The 27,959-nt window shown below is 36.8% G+C and overlaps 1 protein-coding gene across 1 annotated transcript in view; it reads left to right on the top strand.

The window, feature by feature from the left end:
* Nucleotides 1-24,783, top strand: part of LOC311427337 (uncharacterized protein) — a gene marked incomplete at its 5' end in the record, with an annotated part of 42,475 nt that extends 17,692 nt beyond the window's left edge. Inside the window, 7 exons of the mRNA XM_084504651.1 lie at nt 695-805; nt 2,191-2,369; nt 15,575-15,732; nt 17,174-17,216; nt 20,423-20,609; nt 23,622-23,757; nt 24,517-24,783. Coding sequence (XP_084360777.1) covers nt 695-805; nt 2,191-2,369; nt 15,575-15,732; nt 17,174-17,216; nt 20,423-20,609; nt 23,622-23,757; nt 24,517-24,616 — 914 coding nt within the window. The 3' untranslated portion in view covers nt 24,617-24,783. The remainder of the gene's footprint in view (nt 1-694; nt 806-2,190; nt 2,370-15,574; nt 15,733-17,173; nt 17,217-20,422; nt 20,610-23,621; nt 23,758-24,516) is intronic.
* Nucleotides 24,784-27,959: the final 3,176 nt, after the last annotated feature.

The following is a 27,959-nucleotide window of genomic DNA, read 5'->3' as shown; positions in this document are numbered from 1 at the left end:
ACACTTCTTTTTCACAGTACGTTAGGAATGCTTCATTATAGGTTAGAAGAAAAAAAAAAGTCTGAGGAATATGTAGATGGAATCTAGATAACTATGTACTAGTTCTTGTAAATGGACCGTTTTAGCCAATACACAAAAGGATGATGTATTAACAAATCTGTTTCAGTCCCTCCTTCACTGGCCCTTATCTGACTTTCTATCTTATTTCTCATTAAAGATAAAACCAACAAAATATTATGGCCAAATTGTTAAACATCAAAAGAAACATCAGCACAGAAAAAAGTTTAGGTCATCTTTTGGTCTTAAATCCAAAGCTCACCAGAATAAGGGATGCTTTTTCTACTGATTTTACAGAACATTGCACAAGATCTCTTTGTTTCTTGTATAGAATAATACCATGATATTGAAATGCCAGTTTGCTTCTTAGAGCATTTAAGTCCAAATGTCATTTTTAAAGGACGCTTCTTCACTGCTAGTGATTCTATGTTTCTGAATGAGCAACAAAATCTTGAAGTTTCATTTACAGACCACTAACGGGTTGCTCAGGAAAACACTCTCCATCTCCAAGCTGAAGTCACAAAAGCCCCCAAAATCTGGATTTGGCTGTTCTGACAGATACCTGTTTTGCTACAAGAAGAGAAAACTGATCATATTTTGTACATTAAGTCTAAGTAAAATTCCTTTTTGACTCCAGATAGTGCAGCTGAAGAAGCAGGTCTTCAGGTTGGGGATATTCTGATAGCAGTCAATGGAACTGATGTCACCAGCATGCCACATTCAGAAGCTGCTAATCTGGCAAGGAAAGGTAAGTTTGAGATCACAGTAAATTACACAGATGGGTCGTAATTGCTGTACAATGCTTAGAAGATCCAGACAAAATGGTTTCCCCAGACAAAACAGTTTCATACATTGGTATTTAAATACACTAGCATTGCCTACATCTCTTATTTATCTAGACCATGCTAGAAACACAGAATAAAAGGGGCATATCTACAAAATATTCCCCAAACAGTACATTTATCAGTAATGCTTTTGGCTCTCCTGCCTTAAAGAAGTGGCTGAGAAAGTCCTGAAAGTGACTGTAGAGATCCTAATACCCTATTTATACCTTGTGCTTCCTGATGGAGAGAATTCACAGCTTGGTTCAGTGCGTTGAGTAGTTATTTCTGTCACTGAGACCAGTCAGGAGTGCAGAGAGGTTATTTCATTGAGGTATCCTTTTGCAGCATCAAAGAAACAAAGATTCAGTGATATTGATCATTTCATATTCTTCCTCAAATTCTGATGACAAAACCCAAAGTTACCCGTGTTCACACACTGAAAGTCAGTTTACTGCAGTTCTTTTATTTATCCCAAATACAGTTTTGACAAGTGCTCAGGGGAAATTCAATCAATTAAAATGCTTTTACAAGACAGTGACAAATTTGTCTTGACACATACCAAGTTCTTTAATTCTAGAAGTGCCATTCACACTGATAAGTTTAAGAGCCTGTCAAGTCTTTCAATAGATAAATCTCTAATTACAGGGTATTTTTAACTCCTCTAGGAGAACACCCCCTGGCCTGAATCTTGGCATGCAAGTAGTATTTCCAAAGTCAAATGTCCTCAAAAGAGAGATCCAGCAATGTTTTACAAATGAAATTGTGTCATAGTCACATCGTACAACCTAACATGAGTCTTGAGTACTTACCTTGCAATTGATAAGAGGGCAGCTTAGCACAGGTTAACCTCCAACAGCAAGCCTCCTCAGAGAGGGGCACAGATAGCCGAAAAGAACTCCAGGACATGTAAAAGCAAGAATCTTCAAGAACATACTTAAGAAAACAGAGAGTGAAAGTGACATTCTGGGCATCCTCAGTATTTTTTTTTTATAAACCCCAAATTATGCATACACATTTGGGCAAGGAAATAAAGCCAGTTCTCTAACCTAATAAAATAAGGAAGTGCCTAAGCTGCTACTTGGAAAGAAGGATCACAAAAACTGTTTTAGGAGGTGTCTTCAGATAGCTGTCTCCATTATAACTGCTCCAGACAAAATGAATTTAGTTCCTGGATTCCTTACTGAGAGGAGAAGGACAAGGGTTAGAATACTGCCTTCCTGCTCCATATCCCATAGGGGTATTCAAAATTATTGATACACTGGATTATAGTTTTCACTTATATTTTCACATTCTTTATGTAATACTTTAGGTCCTGATATCTTGACCATGGTGGTGGGATCAGATATCAGCCGTTACCCTAATACCCCCAGGCCTACCTGCCGAGGATATTTGCACAAACGAACACAATCAGCAATATTAAAGGGATGGAGGAAGAGGTGGTTTGTGCTGAAACATAATGGCTACCTCCACTATTACAAACACAAGAAGGTAAGGAGACAGGCTGGTGAGGAAGGAAGCTGTGTCCTGAACTATGAGGTGAAGTAATATTGTAGTCAGATTTATAAGCTGATTATCTTGACTTGTAATGTTTACAAAATAACACCAGTACTAAAGAAGGTTTTTATATGTGGTATGCTGAGCATACTTATTGAGCAATTCCGTCTTCCTTTACAGTAGTCGCTGACATACATGTAGACTCAAACTCAAGGGCTTTTGTGGATTCACATTTAATCTTAAAGTTCTAATCCTCAGAAGTCTGTGAATTGAATTATGGCATAATTTAAAAACCCCTGGATGTATAGTGAGTGTTAATGCTGTAAATCACTGTCTCTCCTGTCACCTACAAACATATGAGTATTCTACAAATTTTTTCGCTGCTGGGGAAAAAAAAAAAAAAAAAAAAAAAAAAAAAAAAAAAGTAAAACATAAAAACATAAAGGGGAAAAAAATCACATCAAAAATAAGTAGAGGGAGAGAGAGAAAATGCAGTTTTCCTTAGAAGCTCCATGGGTCTTTGGCAGGCTCACCAGCAGCCTCTGGACAGTTTGGACAGTTACCGGAGGCTTCAGTGCTCGCCTTGCAGCCGGCATCCAGCAGGTGGGGAACTTGGTTCACAGGTGCTTCTCGTAGCCCTAGCCACTAACAGAGGAACATGGCATTTTACCGTAGTTTGTGGGGCGGCTTAGCAGGTGCTACATGTAATTACAAGTTACTAATCCCTTCCCTTGTGTTGCTTTGTGATGAAGTTATTCACTGAGAAAATTACGTCTATAAAATTAAAATGGATTCATTTCAAAGTTTGTGGTCTGTTCAGGACTTTTTGTGGTAAAGCACTTTGCAGCTTGTAAAAAAGTTTCAAGATTATCCATTAAGAATTAACTCTAACCTTATTTCAAGAATACTTGGTGAAGCTGAGACAATTTGCCCTAGTAATTGGTTTAGTACCAGATGAAGCCCAAGTAACACCTAGCTATATGTAAAAACATCAGTGGGTATATCAGCTGGTTAGAAACAAGCAGAAACACATTCGTCTGTAACATGATTTGACCACATCATTGAAATTAACCCATATGAAGTCCTAATCAAAAATGATTTTAAAAGCTTAGCATTGCACCAAGTCCATGATCTGAAAATAGTTTTGAGCTCTGCTACCCTGGTCAACTTTTGGTCAACTTTGCATATGAAGGATGCAGACATACATGTACAGATGCACATATGTAGACATACCAGCACAGATTTACAATAAACATGAGTATAATCTAGACAGAAAGACAGTGTTAGAGTACTTCAACCAACAGAGGACAATAGGGAAGTTAATACAACAGTTTTCACTCCTGATCATAAATCTACCTTTATATTGTTTTTTCAACTACATCATTTCTCTCTATCCCATGTGTCAATCTTCCATCTATTTATTTCATTTGTCTGTTTATATATAAATATAACTTGTATATAAACTAGCCTGTTTATTCATTTTCACATTCATAGTAGAGCCAATCCAGTAAAATCCTCACTGTAATATTTCTCCTTTTTAGTAAAAAGCTAGAAAACAAATTATTATTTACCCTGCTCTCTCCTCCTGATGATCCTAAGAATAAATTTTTATAGACAGTAATGTTAAGATGAAGAAAAGATTTCACATGATGCAGTACAGTTTCATATCCAAAGTGAAATTATTCAAGTTTTCAGACATTTAAGCTTCTTGATCAAAATCAAACACCCTTGTGGAAAAAAAAATATTGTGAAAAGCAACTAAAAATTATAGAAAGAACTTGCTCTTCTGCAATTCTCTACCCACCTGATATTTTCAGTACAAAATGTGGTAGGCTTATTTCACTGCATATGCTGTGATATTAACAGTAGCCATCTAACAAAGGGGTTATGCTGCAGAACCACTGATACATACCACAAAGTGGCCTGGTTTTCTGTCATCCTTATTTCAACACTAATTATTGTGGTCTCAAACCAAACTAAATAAATAAATATCATAGAAACATTTAGAAACATTGAAGAAAAGTGTTTATTTTATTCTAATTGTGTCCTTCATGAGACTCCTGAAATGTAAAAATTAAAATAAATCTAATTATGCCTTTTAAACACCCTCCACTTCCCAATCAATTAAGTACCTTTTTAAGACACAGACTGTTATATAAATTGGATTAAGTATTAGAAAGTGCCTCATAGTCTTTCATTTATATTTAATTCCATTTTCTTTTTATTTCTTTAAATTGGCAGGTTTCTTTTTAAGCCTATCTTTTTATTTTATTTTTTTAAACATCTAGCCTTGTCTTATTTAATGCATTGAAAAAGTATTTCAGTCATCCCACAGTTATGTTTTGATAGTGGGCTTTTTAGCATTGAAAGCATGCCTTTGCTTTTTAGCTTCAAAACGGTAAATAAATTTAAAGCACCGCATAAATATGTTATAATAATGATTACTGTTTTTCTTTCATTATCAAAGACAAGTGTCATTCAACCACTTTTTGAATCATTTCATGTAATTGTTTAAACAGGCTGTTCTCTCTCTCTCTCTCTCCATACTCCAGAGAATATGCACTAATATATTGCAGTACTATTTAAGCACCTGAAAGCATGAGGACCATCTTCAGTGCTTCATGTGCTCAAAATAGTACTCTGAAAAGGCCTTTTGTAAGGTAGAAAGATGCTTATGCATAAACGCACTTCTTCACCACTGAGTGATCTAATATCCAAAGTAAGTAAGTGGAAGCTCAGATGGATTCCTTTTCACTATTCCTCTTTTTTTTTTTTTTTTTTTTTTTTGTGTGTGTGTGTGTGTGTTTTCTATCTGGGCATAAGTACAACAACACATACAGATGCTGCTCATCCCACTGATGAGCATCCCACTCATCCTACTGTCCCACATCCCACTCATACCACTGTCTTTTCTAAGAAAATTACAAATAGTGTTCTTAGCATACCACAACACTTACATAACAAGCCAGGTACACAACTACATTGGAAACATTTTGTTCCATGCTTTACCTCCCTTAAGAGGATAAATGTTTCCACTTAGTGAATATAAAATATTCTTTAAAATAGTGCATTAAGGGCAAGAATAATTCATAGAGACAAAAGTAGTTCAGGATAATCTGTATTTCAGTTACAAGCAAACTAACCAGATTGGTCAGTTTTGAGGTATACCTAGGGCTTGATGCTGATAGTAAGAACAACCACCTACAGTGGTGTAATTCTAGTGACTCCAAGAATATCATGCCCGATTTACATTTGTGTAAGACAACCAGACTTTTTATTTATGCTTGAAGGGATGTATATAATGCCATATCACTGGGAAGGGACAGGCTGTTTCATCTTCTGTTTTAGTTCACACCAGCAAACACAGCTACATTTCCTCATCATTGCTATTTACAGGTAGAAATTATCCAGCCTGAACTTTCTTTCTCCCACCTACATTAAAAAAGAGATTGATGTTTCTAGAGCACTTTACATATTGATTCGTCCATGTAATTGCTGCTGTTTCAGACTCATCTCTATCCAATCACAAACTGATAAAGTGATAGCTATTGCAACAGATTCGGTCACTTTACCTACAAGGTCATCTTGTTTTCTCTAACGTAGATGCTGTCACTGACCTTTATTCATCAAGTACTTACTCATATAAGTAACTAAAACACATTTTTCATCTCAGTAGACATAGCTATGTTTGCCACCTCGTAGCAGGAACATGAACACATTAGGATTAGACCCTTGTTTTGAGAAAGTTATGGTGATTAGTTAAGCTTTATAGCAGTTTTACCTACACTTAGAGACAGTGAAGTCCCCCTATATACTCCACATTCCTGATCCCTCATTGTTCAGACCACTGTATCTTCTCAAGCATGGTATTTCCTTCTTTGAATATGTATCCAAATTACCACCTAAAGAAAAGCTATCTGAGCACGTTCAGAGAGAGACAGTGTCGTATACTTAGGTCGTACTATGAGACAAATATAAGCAATCACATTTCTTCTGCATGAGCTTACACTTTTCTTCAGGGACTGAAAGTACATCATCATAGTCAAGTGTTGAGTCTTTCTTTATAGTTAGAGGTGTCTGCTCCTCTCACCCTAGCATTTGATGTTAATTACAGTGACTACAAAGTTACCACAAAATAACTGTGGTGAATCTTGCACTGTAGTACAGAGAAACCATAATCAAATTTACATGACATCAGGAAGATAATAAAAGCAATCTAGCCATGGTAGTAGAACACCAGCTCTACAGCTTAAATAAGTTTCACTCGGAACTTTGAGCTGACATCACCAAATATCTTTTAGAACTTGACAGCTAACTTGGAAAATTAACAACACACTACAGCCTTCAGGACAAAAAAGTACTTTAAGTACGTTAAACTCATAAAAAGAAGGAAAAGAATTCCTGGGACCTGGGGGCAAGTGGGCCAATAAAGAGTTTAAAGGTTGTGAAACATGCATTCATCTATCAGGAGGCCATACATACTAAAGAACTAACAGTGTTCTAGGTTTAATAGGAAAGCGCAATGATAAAGAAAACATCATAGCCCCCTCCCCCCCCCAAAAAAAAAAAAAGTTTCCCAGATTTCCTCATTACAAGTATCCCTCATAGAAGAAGTTCAGCTAATTAAGTGCTGGGATTTACAAAACCACTAGAAATGTGAGCCAAAGCTAGATTTTCCTAGTTTCAACTCACAGTTGGCCTTGTTTTTTGCTATAGAAGATTAGTTTATATATTTATATATAAAATATATAAACTAATATTTATATATTAGTTTATATATTTATATATATATGACATTATGGGTTAAAAAAAAAAAAAAAAAAAGAAGAAAAAGAAAAGAGTTGAAAAAATTAAAAGTAATAACAAAACATCATGTTTTTAACAGTGTCCTACGACCTTTCTGTTTTGTGTCTTATGATGTTTCCAGGAACTATTTTCTGTCCCTTTGCCATAAAAAACTCTGGGAAAGAGGAGAGTGAAATGGGACCAATCTAGTACCTGCAAGGGAAAATATGAAATAAATGTCACTGAGGTTATGGTCTAGGAGAAACTGGTTCCAAACAGGAAACTATGATTTTGATGTGTTTCCCTTGCAGACATAATATTTTCCAGAAATCCAAGACTAGTGTATTCTAGTAAAATCAGCTGTCTGTCAGGTGCTTATGTTACATTATTTCAGTTATTCCATTTCCTTCCTCAATTCCCTCAGCTAGAAATGACGTGGAACAAGCTTAATTAAAAACAAATCCAATGATTTTGCTACCAGAATTTGGATGGACTAAAAGTAGGAAAGTAAAAAGAAGAAATGTGATAGGAAAAAGTAGGAGCAATTAAGTTGAAATTAGTTAAGATGGAAATCACTATCATGAGAGTAAGAAAGTGCCTGTTTTAGAGATTGAGATGTAACAACAAACTGATTTGCAATTGAAGAGCAATTTCACCTTTAAGTGTATCACCCATAGAGATATGTCCTTCAAGACAGTTTTTCATGGTTCCTATGTTCTGGAACATGCTGCAAGAAAAATGCAACATATAACTATCGTGAGAACACATACTCAGTGAGAAGTACTCCACTGACCACAATGGAAGTGGAGGAATGTACTTTTTGTCAGCATTCATAATGATAATATATAATGTCAGTTTAAAAATGAATTTTGATTTGCATTTCTTAGTCTCACAAGTTTAATGACTCTAGGAAGCTGTCAGTCATAGCGTGAGTGGATATATAAAAGCTGAGGAAAGGGCAGAGGGAATAAAGATACTTTAATAATTATTAGTATGTAAAATTAGACCCCAACTTAATACTGGCTACTGCCGTAAAAGACAACAAAAAATGTTTTTACAAATACATTAATGCAAAACAGAGGACTAAGGAGAATCTCCATCCTTTACTGGATGCGGGCGGAAACTTAGTTACAAAAGATTATGAAAAGGCGGAGGTGCTTAATGCCTTCTTTGCCTCAGTCTTTTGCAGCAAAACCAGTTGTTCCCTGAATACCCAGTACCCTGAGCTGGTGGAAGGGGATGGGGAGCAGAATGTGGCCCTCACTATCCATGAGGAAATGGTTGGCTACCTGCTATGGCACTTGGATTTACACAAGTCAATGGGACCAGATGGGATCTACCCGAGAGTACTGAGAGAACTGGCAGAGGAGCTGGCCAAGCCACTATCCATCATTTATCAACAGTCCTGGTTATCGGGGGAGGTCCCAGTCGACTGGTGGCTAGCAACCATGACGCCCATCTACAAGAAGGCCTGGAGGGCAGACCCAGGGAACTATAGGACTGTTAGTTTGACCTCAGTGCCAGGTAAACTCATGGAACAGATTGTCTTGAGTGTCATCAAACAGCACTTGCAGGGCGAGCAGGTGATCAGACCCAGTCAGCAAGGGTTTTTGAAAGGCAGGTCATGTTTGACGAACCTGATCTGCTTCTATGATAAAGTGATGTGCTTGGTGGATGAGGCTGTGGATGTGGTCTACCTTGACTTCAGCAAGGCTTTTGACATCATTTCCCACAGAATTCTCCTCAAGAAACTGGCTGCTCGTGGCTTGGACTGGTGTACACTTCGTTGGGTTGAGAACTGGCTGGATGGCCAGGCCCAAAGTGTTGTGGTGAATGGAGTCAAATCCAGTTGGAGGCCGGTCACTAATGGTGTTCCCTAGGGCTCAGTACTGGGGCCAGTCCTCTTTAAAATCTTTATCGATAATCTGGATGAGGGGATCGAGTGCACCCTCAGTAAATTTGCAGATTACACCAAGTTAGGTGTGTGTGTTGATCTGCTCAAGGGTAGGAAGGCTCTGCAGGAGGATCTGGATAGGCTGCACCGATGGGCTGAGGTCAACTGTATAAAGTTCAACAAGGCCAAGTGCCGGGTCCTGCACCTGGGGCGCAACAACCCCAAGCAGAGCTACAGGCTGGGAAATGAGTGGTTGGAAAGCTGCCAGGAGGAGAAGGACCTGGGAGTATTGGTTGATAGTCAGCTGAATATGAGCCAGCAGTGTGCTCAGGTAGACAAGAAGGCCAACAGCATCCTGGTTTGCATAAGAAGCAGTGTGGCCAGCAGGTCTAGGGAGTGATTGTCCCTCTGTACTCGGTTCTGGTGAGGCCACACCTCGAGTACTATGTTCATTTTTGGGCCCCTCACTACAAGAAGGACATTGAGGTGCTCGAGCGAGTCCAGAGAAGGGCGACGAAGCTGGTGAGGGGTCTGGAGAACAAGTCCTATGAGGAGCAGCTGAGGGAGCTGGGCTTGTTCAGCCTGGAGAAAAGGAGGCTCAGGGGTGACCTTATCGCTCTCTACAGGTACCTTAAAGGAGGCTGTAGTGAGGTGGGGGTTGGTCTATTCTCCCATGTGCCTGATGACAGGACGAGGGGGAATGGGCTAAAGTTGTGCCAGGGGTTTTTTAGGTTGGATGTTAGGAAGAACTTCTTTACTGAGAGGGTTGTGAGGCATTGGAATGGGCTGCCCAGGGAAGTGGGTGGGTCACCATCCCTGGCGGTCTTTAAAAGAGGTTTAGATGTTGAACTTAGCAATATGTTTTAGTGGCGGACTTGTTAGTGTTAGGTCAGAAGTTGGACTTGATGATCTTGAGGTCTCTTCCAACCTAGACAATTCTGTGATTCTGTGATAATAAACAACAATTACAACAACAAAATGTTCTGTTATAAGGCTGTTTTCTTGTTTCCATTATGAAACCAATCCATTTCAATAGGTCAACAGAATCTAGTCTTCTCTGTTTATTACAGCTTAACACAGACAGCACACTGGCAATTAAATATTGCTCAGATAATTGTACAGTGCAGTTCACATTCAAAGGGTTCCTAACCTTCACTTTTTATCATATGCTATCAATGCTTTCCTTATTGAGTATTCTTTAATTAGTGGGTCCTCTGTAAAGAAAATTGCTGCTACTTAGCTGTCTCTGTTTAGATATGTTTGTGTTTGTAAATTGTTCCCTTCTGACCCTCTTTCTTATTCAGAACACCTGGAAACTGTATTACAGTTTGCTATTTCTTCTTCTTCCAAATAACAACATTCAACACCAATATTTACCCAAAGCGTTTAACCAGCTGGATTCCAGACTTCTATTTACCCTTTATTCATATTGAGACTCATCTCTTTGCACCCAAGCCTCATAGAAGTGAAAACCCTCACTAGGCACAGAACCAAAATTTAAATGCAGACTTAAACGTTCTCCTTTCTTTCTAGAATTATGTCTCTATACATGGGAACAGGGGCATTTTAAAGAAAGTGTACTTACAAAACAACTGAAACTCAGACACTACAGTACATGCTTCTGGTTGCTTGTGTGCACTCTATTCTATTGCTCCCAGTAGAATAGAATAAAGAGAAGAAAAGATGCTTTTAAAGTATCTTGATTCCTGCGGTATGTACAGGGTCCAATTATTATAGCAAGAAAGAAATCCCCTGCCTGCCATGTGTGGACCCTTCACAGCATTTCAGTCTAAGACAAACATTCAGTCCTTTGTTCTGCTGTACAGGCCTGTGTATTCATCACTAATCCTAAGCACTTTATATAAAAGGCTTAGCTATAAATAGATTTAGGCTTGAGCCATTGCTCATAAAGATATCACTTCTATGTGTTCTTCATTCTTGCTTGGAGCTTTATCATCACAGTCTGGGAGCTGCCACATTATTTAGAGCTGGTATACAATCTGATTTCTTCTCTATGTTTTCCATGACTCCCGTGGCTCCAGGATACATTTTTTGATTTACATTTAAGGAGCTGCTGACTCCAAAGTTTCCAATATTTCTGCAGTATTCTTTCTGTTAATAAATGTTAAATACTCCTGGCTGAAATGATGCATGAGTTAATTTTGGCCTACCAACAGATTGCATACTCTGACCCAGAGAAAGAGTCATAATCAGATATATTTGACTTGATTCAAGTTGTTCAAAATTGTAACCCATAGTTCTGCCTATGACACTTGGTCCTGGAAATTCTTAATTACCTATTGTGCAATGAGGTGCAGCAAAAGACTCGAACTCAGCAAAAGAATCAACCGGAATCTGAAGATTAATCATATCATAAGACCACTTGATTGGACATCATCTGAGAGTCAATACATCTAGGTGTGGGATAATTAAGCCTTTCAAATCAGAGGAGTTTTGCTTATTTTGTAAGATATAAAGGATTTAAAAGATATAAAAGATTTAAAGCAAAACAAGATGAAAAACTAAACAATTTAGCTCTATTTGAGAAAAATGCCATACAAAGAGACCTGGACTCTAGAGCTCTCTGTTCACTGGCATATGACTCCACTCCTCTACATTAGCCTATCCTATATGCCCAGCTAACAGAAGAAGTGCAAACATGCTCTAGCAGTGATTTTGTAAATATCAAAACAACAACAACAAACCTACCAAAAGCACAATGATTAAAAAAAAAAAAAAAAAAAAAAGAGAGAGATTGAAAGAGAGATTGAGAGATGGAAGGCAAGATGGAGGGCAAGATATCTTAGAGGTACAAGCAAGCAGCACCATGAGTCAGGGAGTAGCTGGACAGAGGAAACCAGAAAAAGATATGGTCATTTAGATGGTCAACTCAGACTGTGAGCCAGAGTTGGAAGACAGAGACATAGCCACATCATCTTTTGTGGAGAAAGTTGGGGAAATGGGAAATAAGAAGCAAAAGAGAAAAACTCATTTCCCTGTCTTATTTTAGACAAGTCTAGTTTAAGAAAACAGGGGCACACAAAGGAAATCATTTTAGAGGTCATGAGAAGACATTTAGACAGTAAAAAAATCTCATATCACTACTGACCTGAAACCACAGAACCAGTGACCTAAGGGTCACTGCTTTACACTTTGCACTGCCAGCCCCTTGAGCTTTCATTTTCTGCTTCCTCAGTTTTGACTTTGTATTTTAGATTTCTTATAATATTTTCTTAGGATTTGGTCTTGTTTTATGTACAGTAACTTCTGTTCCATTTTCCTAATACTTGCAGTCTTGTGTAGCTTAATTTTAATCTCTGTTAATAGTTGTTCCTGTTGTTGAATGATTTCTTTCACTGCAAATAGCATAAAATGTTCATATATCTTTTCAGTTTTTCATTTCTACTAGACAAAGCAGCTTAACTAGAACAGCAAATATGCCTCTGCTCAAACAAAATCCAGTGAATCATTCAGGAAATGCTATGAATGTCATTTATCTTCTGGAAGTATTTACACCAAATTAAATAGGGCTAATTTGTGAGCACCACCTCAAACTACATATCCTACCTTAATGACCATTTCATACATTAAAATTAAGAGATGCCTATATTATATACTTATATATACTTTATATATATATACTTATATATACTTTCCTATTACATCTCTTTAATTTTAACCTCTCATTTTTATTTTTATTTACTTATTTTCAGAAATATTTCCCCTAAAACTAAGGCTACCTGAAGAAAACTATCATCAAGGGAAAGGTTACTTCCTATTATTCTATTGTTCCTTATTATTCTTAGAATAAATTTATGCTTATGTTTTCTGCCCTCTACCCAGAGGACTTCATCCATGTTGGGTGTTATGAACTGCCATGAATCCATGAAGTAGCTGATAGAAAAAAAAATTTTTTAAGTGCAGAACAGTGTTGTAGTAGCAAAAATCCAAGGAAGTTCATTTCAAATCAATATGGCAAATGCCATCAACTCAGACAGCAGCTGGCAGTTATATTAAGTTCCATATTGGCCATATCATCGTTGGGTTACACTCAATCACAGGCATACCAAGTAAGTTTTGTGATGATTTTTTAGCCATATAGCTTTCTCGCTTTTTGTAACAAAGGTGTTTTTGTTTGTTTGTTTGTTTGTTTGTTTGTTTCAAAAGTAATGCTGTCAAGATGTTGTTTATCACATCATTGAAAATGCCCTTTATCTCTGGCTTTTCAGAATTAGGGGAGAGAGTTTGTCTTTTAGTCAATGAAGAACATCTGGTCTCACTTTGCAATGAATGCATTAAATCCATCTTTTTCCTTTCCTAGATGTATTCATTTGAAAAGCAGTGGGCATAAATCATTCTTGATGCCACAGAGCTCTAGCTGCATTCATTCTAGACATCACAGAAAATGTTTAGAAAAGTATTTTATAGGGATGTGCTATTACAGTGGTCACACAGCCTTTTCAGCATCTGCAGCGACTCTTGCAAATCAGGCTACAATCTAGGACAGTCAGCGGAAAACTGACCACAGGTGGGATCCTGATGGATATTGCCCTGCTCTATTGCCCTAGATTTTCATATTATTATATTTTCATATTATTATATTATACATGTATATTTATATATATTTATATATTTATATTATTATACCCCTAAATTTTCATATTATGCTCTATAGTAGGAGTGAGATTTGAACATGGAATATGTATTTTGGTTGTGTTATCTTTGCAATGTATTTTTGTGTCTGAAGATATTATAACCAAAGTAGGTCACACAGCACTGACAACTTTCCTGATTGTCTTAATCTACTGTAGTTTTCCATTAAAAAAAAAAAAAAAAAAAAAAAAGAAAAAATAAGAGAGCAGAATCTAGGAAATGCATTTGTGAATGTTTATTTGCATTTTTTTTCAGTATTATGGGTTATTTTGTTCCTAAAGAAAATTATAAGAACAAAGAAATAATTATATGTGACAATGAACATTGTATGCAGATATGTATATAATGTATATATACATTATGTATATATGTATATAATGTATATATACATTATGTATATATATAATAGGTAGGTATGTATATATTATGTGTATATATAATATATATACATACTTGCAGTCTGGGTTTATGCTGAGAACCTCACATATGTGTGCAGAGAGAGGGAACAAAGGCTTATATTCAAAAACTAGTATATATATATATATATGCTATATAATATATAATAGAATAATATATATGATATCTTATTAGTATATTATTTTATATAATAATATAATATATAATTATTATAATATAATATGTAATTAATATAATATATAATTAATATAATATATAATTAATATAATATAATATAATATAATATGAACATATTATATATAATATGTATATAATATATATGCATGTATATATATAATAGGTAGGTATTTTGTTTATAGAAGGATATGTCTATTTCCAGGCTAATAAAATATTTACATGAGGCATTTATAAATCCTCTTCTACTGATAATATTCAATTAACTCCAAATAATGAATTGATAGTTTTCTGTGAGACTCCATCTCTGTATTTTGCAAACAGCACTAGTGCTCTTCTTAAGTCCTAACATTAACTTGTGTTTTCCATTTTAAAGCTGGCAAATTTGATGCAATTGCTGGAGCACCAGTCATAGCTCTTAAAAGCAAGGGAATAAGACTATTACATAAAACATAGCCAGGGTGCACTGTCCATATGTGTGCAGCTTTGTTTTGAGTTAAGTTATGTACTTGAGGGAAGTTGAGATGGGAAGGTGGGACGAGGAACCGTTTCATCTACCTACTTACATTAAGGAGTTTAAGGGCTTCTTATAAGTAACCACACAGAAAGACATTGACAATACTCTTCAGTCTCTAAGAGCTTTAACTTAACCCCTGACAATACTGTAAAAAAGATTTTGAAGGGCTTTCCACTGAAAGTAGTTCAAAATGAAAGGAAATGGTTACAAATATGCTGATATTTAGGGCAACTTTACAAAGGAATTTAAAACCATCCTTTTAAGTTACACTCACTAGTTTCTGAATATAAGCCTTTGTTCCCTCTCTCTGCACATATATGTGAGGTTCTCAGCATAAACCCAGACTGCAAGCAGCACTGCCTTGTGAAGAGCTTCATGCTTCTAAATCATTCAGTGCACTTTGAAAATCCCCCTCTTACTCATCTGCACCCACAAAAGTTGGAATATTTACTAGCTAGTGAGGTTTCTGCACAAAGATATAACTTCTGATGAAGTAAAAAAAAAAAATACATAAAATAAAATTAAAAAATAAAGGTCAGAAGCAAAGAAGCAAATTTAGAAGGTGAGTAGTTTGTCTTTTGTGCTGTGCTGTATTTTCTGAGGCTACTAATCCTTAAAACAAATGATGATTAGAATAATTTGAAAGGCCATTCACCAATTTCTACACCTCTAAATGTTCCCTGAGTTGATCCCATCCCACAGGGATCAGCCCTGTATCAGCTCTGAACCTTGGCACAGCTTTCTTCTTTCTAATGGCAGGATGAAGGGAAGTGCAGACCCCTGGAAGTAACAAAGTTGGAAGGAGCAGAAATTGGTGCTGATACCAGTCTGGGTAAACCATTTGTTTTTAAATGTATCCCTCAAAGTGGAAACAGGATTTTCTACTTCTGTGCAACTTCCAATCAAGAAATGAAGAGGTAAGTGATCTTTCATTTAATAGGATCAGTTTTGTTATTCTGGGATGGGGAGAGGAAGATTGAATTTTTGTAGGATGTTTGCAAGACCTGCCTTGATCAATAGGAAAAACAAAACAAAACAAAACAAACAAACAATAAAACTGCCAACTACTTATGGGAAGGATGGTGTTTCTGAATTTTATTTGCAGAAGTTTCAAGAATATTTTTTATCTTTAGAGTTTATCCTGTCTTTATTTTGATGAGAAAAAATAGTTTTTCATCAAGTCTTTAACGTTCATGTCAGAATTTCCCCAGATTCCCCTTACTAAAGAAGTTACCTCCAGGCAAAAAAAAAAAAAAAAAAAAAAAAAAAAAAAAAGTATTCTCATTCCTTCTTCTCTATTGTTATCTATATACAAGTAGAAGTCTGAATCTTCCTGTGGATGTAAACTTGCTTATTGGTCCTTTCCCACCAATGGTCTTGCTTCTGCCTGACAAGGATATTTCAAGTAATAAATGCAATCCCATCTTCTGTTTCCCTTTCTGTCATTCTGTCACATCATTATTTTTGCATTTAAAAGTGTGAACATGCCACAAAAGCATATCAGAACTGATAAGCAATGAATGAATTTAGGCTCTTCTGAGTTTTCAATATTTTTCTTCAAAAATGTTTCTGCATTTCCCAAAAACTATAGCAGACAAAAGGACTGAAATCACTGAAAACATAATTAATGATTTATAGGTTTTAATTTAAAAATGTATTAAAACAGCCTAATTTTCCCTTATTTTATTGTTCATTACCAGAAATATAGAGCTGTATAGCTCTATATAAAGTATAAGATTATATTTTTTATATAATCTTAGTACTTAACATAGCATCCACTATAGCAATATTGCAGCATTTTCTACTCATTGTTATGCTGTTCATGATATAAAAATTAAAAATAAATAAATAAATAGATAGATAGATAAAGGAGAGAGAGAGAGAGACAATAAATATCTTGCTTTATTTTGAAGCCTGCAATTTCAGGATGCCTCATTTCTTTCTAAAAATTCCATATCTACATTATAACGATGACATAAGAAGAAAGATCATTTAGCCTGACATGGTGAATTATGTCCAAAATGTATACCTTCATCCTGTCTGCAATATTACTCTAATTTATTACAATGTTATACAGCAAGCTGAGACTTACCTTTCTGCAAGTTAGCAGTATTTATTTAGATTTAATCCACTACTTTTCTATCTTTAATACTTGAATGTGTCCTGAAAATTGCACATCCCTTTGAAAGGTGTCTACTTCAGCAGGAATTAAAAGAAACACTGAAGCACATTTATTCTGTTCTACCAAACTAAGCTATACTAGCGTTAGGTCAGAGGTTGGACTCGATGATCTTGAGGTCTCTTCCAACCTAGAAATTCTGTGATTCTGTGTGATTCTTGGTTTTGGTCATTTTATAGGTGGCTGGAGGCTATGGAGAAAGCAGTTCATCCTGTCCATCAGGTAATGCTTTATTTATATGAGTAGCATAGCACAGTAGACTGGAGAAGAATGAGAGACTGTACATGTATTTGTGCATGGCTGGGCACAGACAGCAACATGGAAGCTGCACACATTTGTTCTGGGCTGCTGGGATGTGAATCAGCTCCAGTTTGAAAGCCATGTACACACATGATTGTGTCTCAGCAAATATGTTTTGCAGCCATATGGTGGTATGAATCAAAATGTTCCCTCTCCATATATCTGCAGCTTTAAGCTAATTCAGAAACATGACCTAAATGAGGGTAGTGAGAAGGGAGGGAGGAAGAGAATGAGCATTTGAGAGAAGACTCACTACTGCATGTGCTTCTTGAAGTAATACTATTTGGAATACACAAAAAGAAGGGCTCTAACTTCTTAGATATTCCCTGCAAGTGTAATTGCAAGCTACCCTCTTTCTGCGGCTATCCACTGTCACTTCAGACAGAATATTTGGGGAGGAGGCGGGGACAGGACAATTTTTATGTATTTTACGAGATGAAGAGAGATTAGTTAACTTATAAATTTTGACTCATTTCTCTATCTCTTTATATAGCTATGCTCTCTGCTGGTCCCTGTGGCTGTGAGAAACATGGCCATATATGAGCTTGGGCTGCTTAAGACAGACCTTTCACAGTACAGCATAACTTAGTAAAACAAGCCCAGGCTGCCCCTGGACTGGCAGCTGCAAAGCCTGTTCTGGGGATTCCAGGTTGGGAAGCATAGGAGTTGAAATGGCTTTAGCTTGCCCATTCCTGGCCCCCTGATTCTTCTTTTTCCTCCTGTAAACAGACCACCTTTATAAGAATGTGTTGTAGATCTATAAATTTTTTTAAAAGGTTTAGCTAGGGAAGCAGCTTCTGTTTTTTGTTGTTGTTGTTTGTTTTTGTTTGTTCGTTTGTTTTGTTTTGTTTAGCAAAAAGAAACTGAGGCTCAAACACAGAATAAGTATCAAAGTCTACCCTTTTGGTAGATAAAATAAATTCTTCTATAAAAAATTAAATAAAATAATAATGTGCAAATGATAAACTGCATTAATAAAGTGCAGAAAAAAAAATATCTTTCTTCCTTCTCTCAACTCAGTGCATAGGAGTGACCCCTTCAGAAGTATGTTTTAATAGGTTTCCAATCAGTGAAAGGAAGCCTTTTTTTTATTGTAATTTTTCTTCCACTAAAATAAAACCAGAGATATATATTTGAGCTTCATTTTCTAGATGAGATTGTAAGTACAAAACCAAACTTATGTCTAAGTATATTCTACCTGACAGTGTTGCTTCAAGGAATATAAAAGATCCAGATACTTAAAACCAGCACAAATAAATCAAACCATTTTAAATGTCCACAATGTTCACAACCGAAAAGAAACAATATAGTCTCAGCCAAAAATGAGAAGGGCACATATACACAAACTAAAAGAGCCATTCCTCAATGTAACATGCAAAAATAACTTTTTAGATAAAAAGATCCATCTTTTTATATATTGAAACATCTCTCATGCTTTCTTTGCTACCACGTCTTATTTCTGATCACTTTATATTTTTTATTTTTTTAGCAAACAATATCCTTTTCTGAAAAAAAAATTTGATTTATTATTTTACTTTCATTGCCTAAGTTCTGCTTTTAATGAACACTCTATATCAAACTAATTCCTTCCTTCAATATGGATTTTTCATTCAGTTGAATAAACAGTTGGTTTTTGTTTTGTTTTGTTTTGTTTGTCTGTTTCTTTGTTTTAACTATGTTGTTTTTAACTGACTTTTTAGTATAGCTAGTATGTTACGGTAGGACCCACAACACAACATCGTAATCTCCTCTTAATGAATTTACAAGTATTTTATGTCTATGATTAGTAGGGTCATGTTATGCACTTCGCTGCAATAGGTCCAAGCAGGTTCCCTGTTCCTAACAAAGTATATAGCTATCTGTATTTTGTCAGGTCTCCTTCCACCATTGGCTTGTGGAGACAGAGAGAAAGAATGATAGAAAGACATAAAGAAAGAGAAAATGAAAAACAAAAAAAAAAAAAGAAAAAAAAAAGAGAGAGAAAGGGAGAAAGGAAGAAAAAGAAAGAAAGAAAAAGGAAGGAAGGAAGGAAGGAAGGAAGGAAGGAAGGAAGGAAGGAAGGAAGGAAGGAAGGAAGGAAGGAAGGAAGGAAGGAAGGAAGGAAGGAAGGAAGGAAGGAAGGAAGGAAGGAAGGAAGGAAGGAAGGAAGGAAGGAAGGAAGGAAGGAAGGAAGGAAGGAAGGAAGAGCACAGAGAAAGAGAAAGAGAGAAAGAGAGAGAAAGAGAGAAGAGTGAGAGTGAAGTAAGGAAGGAAGATAAATGCAAAAGAAAAGCTCTGTGGAAACATTCAGGATGCTATTGATACCGCACACATTCTCCCCCTAAATTTCAAATAACAATGGTACTGTTTGATGCATAATTTTAAATATCTGTTGCAGACAAGCAAAAAAATGTAGAATTTGCTGGAGAGACTGAGTTCCTAGCATCTTTCAGATTTAAAGTAACAGAAGAAATATTGCAATCTCACATTAGGCAACTTGCTCTTATGTAGCAACAGACTTTTTTCTTTTTTTTCTGACTCTTTTTCTGGATTCATATAAATAAACTATATAATGTCTGTATTTTATGGATGGGGTTTTTTCACCCCAGAAATGACAATGAGATCATATTAGTAATGGAGAAGACCCTGCTACCAAGAAAGGGCTGGAAAAGCCGTCCGTAAGCACTCAGTTTGTGGTAATGCTGCCATCCAAGTCTGAGTGCTGTATTCTGACCTCAGACACCACCACACTTCCTCTGTAATGCAGAGGTTAGGAGGTGTACTTTATCTTGCCAGATTACGTAAAATAAAGACTGCTGAATTCAAGCAAAAATTTTCTCAATGCAGATTTGAAATATGCCTGTTTCTACTGGCAAAAATCTCTACTAAAAAAAAAAAAAAAAAAAAAAAAAGAAAGAAAAAGAATAGATACAGGAAAGACAAGTAATTATTTTAACAGAGAAGAAGAAGTGAATCACTATTTGACATCAAATACAGGCTTTTCAATTACGTATTCAGAGTTGACTTCACAAATTGTTTTCACAACTAAAGCTTATTTCCTAAAAGAGGACCAGAGACAGTGTCTTTTCATACTAGCAGGCCTTCTTTAATTTCTTACCACAACTGTTAATGTCATGCTTTCTTTACAGAACCATGTGTGGGTAGATGTCACACTGCATAACACTACACTGCCACCCTTGGCCATCAAAAACCCGGAGTGCCTGGGGCTCCTCCACCAGCTGGACAGAAGCAAAGATGTCTGGATTCAGCACTACTGCATTCTGAAGGATGGCTGCTTGTACTTCTATGCCACTCTCCGGTCCACACCCGCCCAAGGTAGGGGTAACCCTGAGAGATTTCAAATAATCCTGAAAGCAGAGATGTTTCATTGCGTCTTTCCAAGCAGAACTTTAACCATTATTGAAAGTTTCCTAACAGCAAACTGACACTGTTCTATGAAGACAAGCATAGGAAAACTAAACTCAACTTCTCTTCAATAAAACAGTCTCCTCATTCCCCCCCATCTTTTCTTTTTGTCCAAAGATCTGAAGTTTTCTTTCTGGAACAGAGCTGACCAAGATCTGTGTATATTTCAGTGACAGGCAGAACTTCCCTCCTGCAGCAGAGGCTGGTGCTGCAGGGTTTGGCATGTCTCTTTGCAGCTAAGCCGAAAAGCTGTGGAGCTGTCTAGCAGCTCTCATAACAGAGGAGGAAGGTGTCTGGCCACTCCATGAAAGCAGCAACATGACGAGATTACCACGCATCAGTCACGAGCAGCCCTGAACCTGATTTTCAGGCAGCTGAGTTTCAGGCACTCAAGAGAGCCTGCAGGCACAACATTGTGAAAATGTATTAAAATAAAATAAAATAAAATAAAATAAAATAAAATAAAATAAAATAAAATAAAATAAAATAAAATAAAATAAAATAAAATAAAATAAAATAAAATAAAATAAAATAAAATAAAATAAAATAAAATAAAATAAAAACTTTCCAACAGAAAAGGATATTAGTCAGGACCTGTAAATGCACTCTCTGTGTCCTAAGGAAGCTGGCAGACAAAGAATCGGAAAGGAAATGCTGTTGTACTTTTGCTTACTAGACAGCTACAGGGAAATTTTTTATTGGGGTTTATGCTCTTCTCCAAACAATCAAACATGAGGCTTTTGACTTTATATCACTTACATAGCACCTTTCATCTGCAAAAGGCCATACATGTGAAAGGACCAGTAATTTCCACAGGACACTGATGCTATGCCCAGAGCTAAGCAATGAATTAGTGGAACGGCAAAAATTAAGGATTACGTATTTATGACATCCAAGCCTATGCTCCTACTGCTAACTGTGTCATTTTGGTGTTTAAATATTCTACAACATATAATTTCTTCTGTACAGTAGTGTTTTCTGTCTTGTTATTGCCACTCTTGTTTTTTTCTAATTTCACTGCAGATTCTCACTCCTCCATATCATTTTCAATGCTGTAGCATTAATTTGTTGCTCTTGTCATTAAATGTGAGAACTTAAAAAAAAAAAAAAAAAAAAAAAAAAAACTGACCTTGAAGTCAGGAGCAGGAACTGCAGGTAATCAGCTCCATGTATCTTTTGGCTATTCACCATACGTGGACAAAGGGAATATATGCACCATTGTGCATATATTTTAGGCATTGGAATTTAGGCATTTAGGTATTGGAATGGGCTGCCCAGGGAAGTGGTTGAGTCACCATCCCTGGAGGCCTTTAAAAGACATTTCGATGTAGAGCTTAGTGATATGGCTTAGTATTAGTGACTGGTCAGTGTTAAGTCAGAGGTTGGACTAGGTGATCTTGGAGGTCTCTTCCAGCCTAGACAATTCTGTGATTCTGTGATTGTTGTTGAGTGACATCTGAAAAACAAAGTAGCAGCTAAAATGAAAATGTGTCAAATTCTGTATAACGCCTTTCCTTCACAGCTGGCTAGCATGGCCTATAATGGCATTCCAGCTACTCAGGTTAAATAAGGGGAACCAGTGCTGACTCCAGGATTCTTTTAAATTTTGAAATTTATATCCTTTTAATTTTTAAAGAAAGAGAAAAGCCCATCAAAAGCTAGAAGAAATATATTGCCACTTCATAATCAAAGACAAGCTAAATAAAACTATACTGCTGATTGTATGCTGGACAAAATGGATGACTGCAAGTTAGGAAGATTGTACTAAATACAGTCACTGTGCTGGAATTACACATGGAAACAAAATTATACTATACTGACAGAAAGTATACAGACATCATTCTATGATGTTAATACTGCTTCTATTTATGTCTTTAGCTCACATTTCACTGATTTCAATGAACTAAAATATAGATCATTTTAATTTCAGTGTGTATAAAATGTCTAAAGTACCTGACAGATAAAACAAAATTTTCAAGTTTAACTTGAAACAGTTGCTGTAATTAACCAACACAAATCAAACCTCTGAATCTTGGGTGTTCATACAGTTCTGAGGACAAGAGTTTAGCACAGAAGAAACTCAGTGCAGCACAAATGTAACTATTCTCAAAATTCACATCCATAATCCTTTTCAGTCTTAACTTTTAGTATGAAATAACTTCACTACAACTTTTAGTATGTCCATACTTCAGAACAGGTCACTTTCTCACTAAACCAACATCCTTTTTTTGTAGTCATATTCATACTTGCTGATTTTAGGGATGTGAATGGACTTTTATGGCTTTATCTCTCAAGTTGGCACTGGCAAAACAGAACAAGGTGGAGTAAGTTTTCATAATGCGACAGAATTGTTTCTTAAGTTCCAGTAACTAGACAGACACATTTGTGCCAAAACATCTGGGAGCAGAAGTATTAACCAAGAGAAAATTCAGTATGCAATAACAAAAACGTTTACCTCTGTACTCCGCTTTTATCATCCAAGGAAGTGTAGACCTTTCCTGATGCAGACCAGGGACAGAACTGAAAACAGAACTTACTGAACTCCCATTAAATTCTACACCAAGCAGCTGAGGGGGAAAAAACAAAAACAAAAACAAAACAAAAAAACCCACATATATATATATAGAGAGAGAGAGAGAGAGGTACGTTTAAAAAAGGGGTTCTGATTTTGAACAGGAATTTGGTCTTGTAGAAAGATCAAGCGTGGAGCTCCACAGTATTTACAAATCAATTTTCAGAATAAAACCAAACGGTTGTATTTTTCATATTTTACTTGTAAATTCTACATAATTCCGTGGAAACACCCAATACAATTCTTCTGAAAATTAATTTTTCAAAAATCATCAGTATGCATGTAATGGGCAGCAGTTTCATTAATGGTATGTTTAATATATATGATGCATATTATTTTTTTCTGACCAGGTGGCCTCTACCTCCAGGGATATATTGTGAGTGAACAGTCTCTAGGCTCCAAAAGATCTGTAATTGAACTCAAACCTCCATCTGAAGAGTTTAAAACTTTCTACTTATGTGCAGAGAACGTTAATGAAAACAAAAGGTAAACCAAGTTTTTTGTTTGTTTGTTTGTTTGTTGTTTGTTGTTGTTGTTGTTGTTTTTTGCCAGACTGCAGGAAAGCGAGAACACTGTAGCCTGGGAAGATCTGTTGACAACTTTTAATTCTGTTTTCACTTTTTCCCTCAGATTTCCCTTTAATTCTAGCTTTAGTCACACTGCAGTACAACATGCTGGCACATGTGAGTCATCGGTTCTGTTACTGTCAATGCTGAAACTACAGCAGAGCTGGATTGCAGAGGTTCAGAAAGAAATCTGAATAAGGTGCCTTTCACAATGTTGTGGGGGTGATTACACTAAACAGAAAAGCTATGGCACCTTCTCATTAGAGAAGCTCAAACTAATGGAATGTATATTCTCTTCATTCCCAAGGATGATTTACTTCCAACAATGATCATTAGAATTAAAACTGAAAATTGGCCTGTGAAATCATGTTCTGAAGGTGAATACTGTCATCACAATACAGCCAAATTCTACAGCTCTCAGTGGGAGTTCTGCTTGTGTAAAGCCTTCTAATTACAGGATTGGAGTTTAATTTAATGAACAGAGGACAAAGCTATTCAGTATGCTGGAAACTGGTGTTAAGATGCACTGCTGTTATAGTCAACTCCTTTGTCTCCTGCTTCTCTACAATCAATATGCACAGTAACGTCTGCACAAACAATTTATAAAGACATGTTTCACAGGATATAAAAGTGAGTGCATAACACTGATCACAGACAATTGATCTTTCCTTTCTTCTAGGTGGATTACAGCTTTGAAAGCATCTATTAATAAATGGTTACCCCTACACCAGGCAATCCAAGATTTCATGAACAGACCACTGGAGGAGACAAGGATGTGAGAAGAAAGCTCATTTTCCCCCTCAATTTCTGTCTTCTGTTAAAAACTTCATGTTATGTCTTTTGTCCCATCTCAAAAGATGTTCTAGCAGCAGGTAATCTTTAGCATTGCTATACATTCATATATTTTGCAAGCTTTAGTAAATAAAATCAAAGCAATATTGCCTTCTTTGTGGCTATCTTTATTTTGTGCTTCTTTTCAGTTTTAGGGTTCATAAGTCATGCATAACACTACTTTGGCTTTGAAGCCATGAAGTGACATTGAATTTATCTGATTCAACCAAAAGAGAAAGCACTATATTTCAATTATTCCATATTAGCTGATGTCTTGTATCTGCATCACTTTTTAATTGCAAATGCATCCTTTGCAAAGACTTCTGCTTTTTCCATCCCAAAGCTTCATATGTGGGTTTGCCTTTAGGTTTATAGATGCTGTGAGGCCCAAGGTTGGAATAGGACAGGCTGACTGATTTGTTAAGAATTACATACCACTACAGTATGCCTGGAGGAATGGAATAAATTTTTATGATATGGATGAATACCTTTGTTCTTGTGCATTCTATATTAACATAAATTTTAATTTAAAAGTGGTTTGGATTTGGCCATCTGGCAGCACAGCGCTGCAAATTTATGGAGAGAAATCAAGAATCAAAGACACTGTTTCCTCTAGAATTATCAGAAAGAAACAGTAGCATAAATCTTACAAGGATATCGGAGTTAGATGTATATGGTCATTACAGCTGGTCATATACACTGTGTTCTACATTATTTTCTAACATTAAAATAATTCTTCCCATGAAAAAAATCTGTGTGTTGTTTCCAAGCTTTCCAAAATACTAACTCAAATAAAATAGTAAAAGGTTAGTTCAATTTATTTGTTGAAACTATGTACAAAATAAATATCTCATCCTAAGAAATTTGCTATTTAATGCTGCAGCAAAGTACAGAAAGGAAAAAAGTATGTACAAAATACAGACAAAATAATAATAACACTAATTAATAATAATAGTAATAGCAACAACAACGACAATACCAGTTAATGAGATTTTATTACAAAGGCTTATGCTTAGTTTTCTTGTGAGAGTCCTTAGACCCTGAGATCACCAGAACACACCAAACCTTGAACACAGCAGTACTTCAGCTACGTGCTAGCCCTTGTTGTCATTCTGTGAAATACCAATTGCCGTGCTATAAAAAGTGAAAAAGTGAGTGATGCTCCCTCACCTACCACAAGTGTATTTTTTCAGGCCTCTTCACATTTAAGCTTATCTTAAGGAGACCTCAGAGCTTTACATGCTTTAGATACTTAAAGATGCCACTTCAAAGAAAGCACTTACACAGTCAAAATGGCTTTCTAGTGATTTCAGTGAATTAATAAATAAATAAATAAAGTAAAGTAATAGAAACAATTTTCTGAAAACAGGCAGCCAACCCCAAATAGATCTGAGATAAAAATGTATAACTATATTTGAAAGAGAACAAGTCTGGTCAACATGATCACATCCTACACTTACTGCTAGCATTTTGAAGTTTTCATGTTCAGAAGTCAAACGCACATTTCCACTACAACTGTGAGAACAAGTAATGAAGTAGGTATTAGTGATTTATTTTTCTTATTCTTTTTGACATTGGAGAAGGCAACATACAGATCAAGTACAAATGCTGTTAATTTGAAACTAATAACTGTTAACATTTCCTAAGTAGCAGTTATCAAATCTAAAGTGGCTGTTCACAGATAGGAAGAAGAAAAGAATCAGTAGGTAAAATTCTTGCATACAAAAAGAAACAGAACCAATGCGCTTCCCTTCCCTTTAAAAAATAAAAATAAAATAAAAATAAAAAGCTTAAACAAAGAAGCTGAGAGGATTGGTTACCCTACGATAATCTTCTTATGTGAGCTCTGAACTGATATTCCTCTTCAAATGTTGCTAGCTTACTAAGCCTGTTTTTCCCCTTTAACAAGTGTTACTTGCAGCCAACCTCAGTCACAGCATAGCAAAGTGTCTTTGTTTGTATAAAGTTTTGAAGACATATATTATAATTTATGTGGTGCAAAGAATGAGTGTTGATGAAAGATTTAGTAACCACAATGGCAAGTTGCAAAAAGAAATGAGCTCTTCAGTCTGAATGAATGTTACAGCAAAGGGTCTTTTTTTCTTAATATCTCACCAAATTTTCATCATTATAAAGTGCTCTATAAATTAAAGTGCTTTCCCCCGTAATTTCAATAATTTTCACAAACAGAGAGGGACTGGTGTAAGGTGTGGTGGTTGGGTGTCTTGGGCAGAGTGACCACGACACGGTAGAGTTCTCTATTCTTGGTGAAGTCAGGAGAGGGGTCAGTAAAACTGTTGTCTTGGACTTCTGGAAGGCAGACTTTGAACTGTTCAGGACACTGGTAGGGAGGGTTTCTTGGGAGTCAGTCCTGAAGAGCAGAGGGGTCCAGGAAGGCTTGGATGCTCCTCAAGAAGGAAATCTTAAATGCACAGGAGCAGACTGTCCCCATAGTCAGCAGGACCAGGGAGATGAATATCCCCCTGTACTCTGCTCTGGTGAGGCCGCACCTCAAATAATGTGCCCCTCTATAGTGGGTTTACGTGGCCAGGTTTTGGTAGCAGGGGGCCATAGGGGTGGTTTCTGTGAGAAGGATCTAGAAGCTGCCCCATGTTTGGTAAGAGCCCCACTGTTTTCCAGAGCTGAGCCAATAAGCGATGTTGTTTTGTGCCTCTGTGAGAGCATATTTAAGACAGGGAAAGAAAGCGCTGCACCACACAGCAGCTGGGAGAGAGAGAGGAGTGAGGAACAGCCTTGCAGGCGCCAAGGTCAGTGTAGAAGGAGGGGGAGAGGTGCTCCAGGCGCCGGAGCAAAAGTCCCCTGCGGCCTGTGGTGAGGACCATGGTGAAGCAGGATGTCCCCCTGCAGCCCATGGAGTACCACGGTGGAACAGGGTTCCACGCTGCAGCCCGTGGAGGAGACCACGGTGGAGCAGGTGGCCCTGCACCGATGGAAGCTGCCGCCTGTGGAAGACCCCTGCCGGAGCAGATTCCAGGCCAGACCTGTAGCCCGTGGAGAGGAGCCCACGCAGGAGCAGGTGACCTGGCAGGAGCTGCTGCCCGTGGAGCAGTTTTCTCCTGAGGGATGGACTCCATGGTACAGACCCATATCTGGAGCAGTTCTGGAAGAGCTGCTGCCTGTGGGAAGCCCATGCCGGATCAGTTCATCAAGGGCTGTATCCAGTGGGTGGGACCCCACAGCACAGGGGATGAGAGTGACCGAGAAGGAGCGGCAGAGAAGAAGTGCTGTAGACTGACCATAACCTCCATTCCCCCATTCCCCTGCGCTGCT

This window comes from Aythya ferina (assembly GCF_964211825.1).
Source record: "Aythya ferina genome assembly, chromosome: Z".
NCBI classification, from domain to species: domain Eukaryota; kingdom Metazoa; phylum Chordata; class Aves; order Anseriformes; family Anatidae; genus Aythya; species Aythya ferina.
The sequence above is the reverse complement of the archived record's forward strand: the minus strand, read 5'-3'. Positions and strand labels throughout refer to the sequence as shown.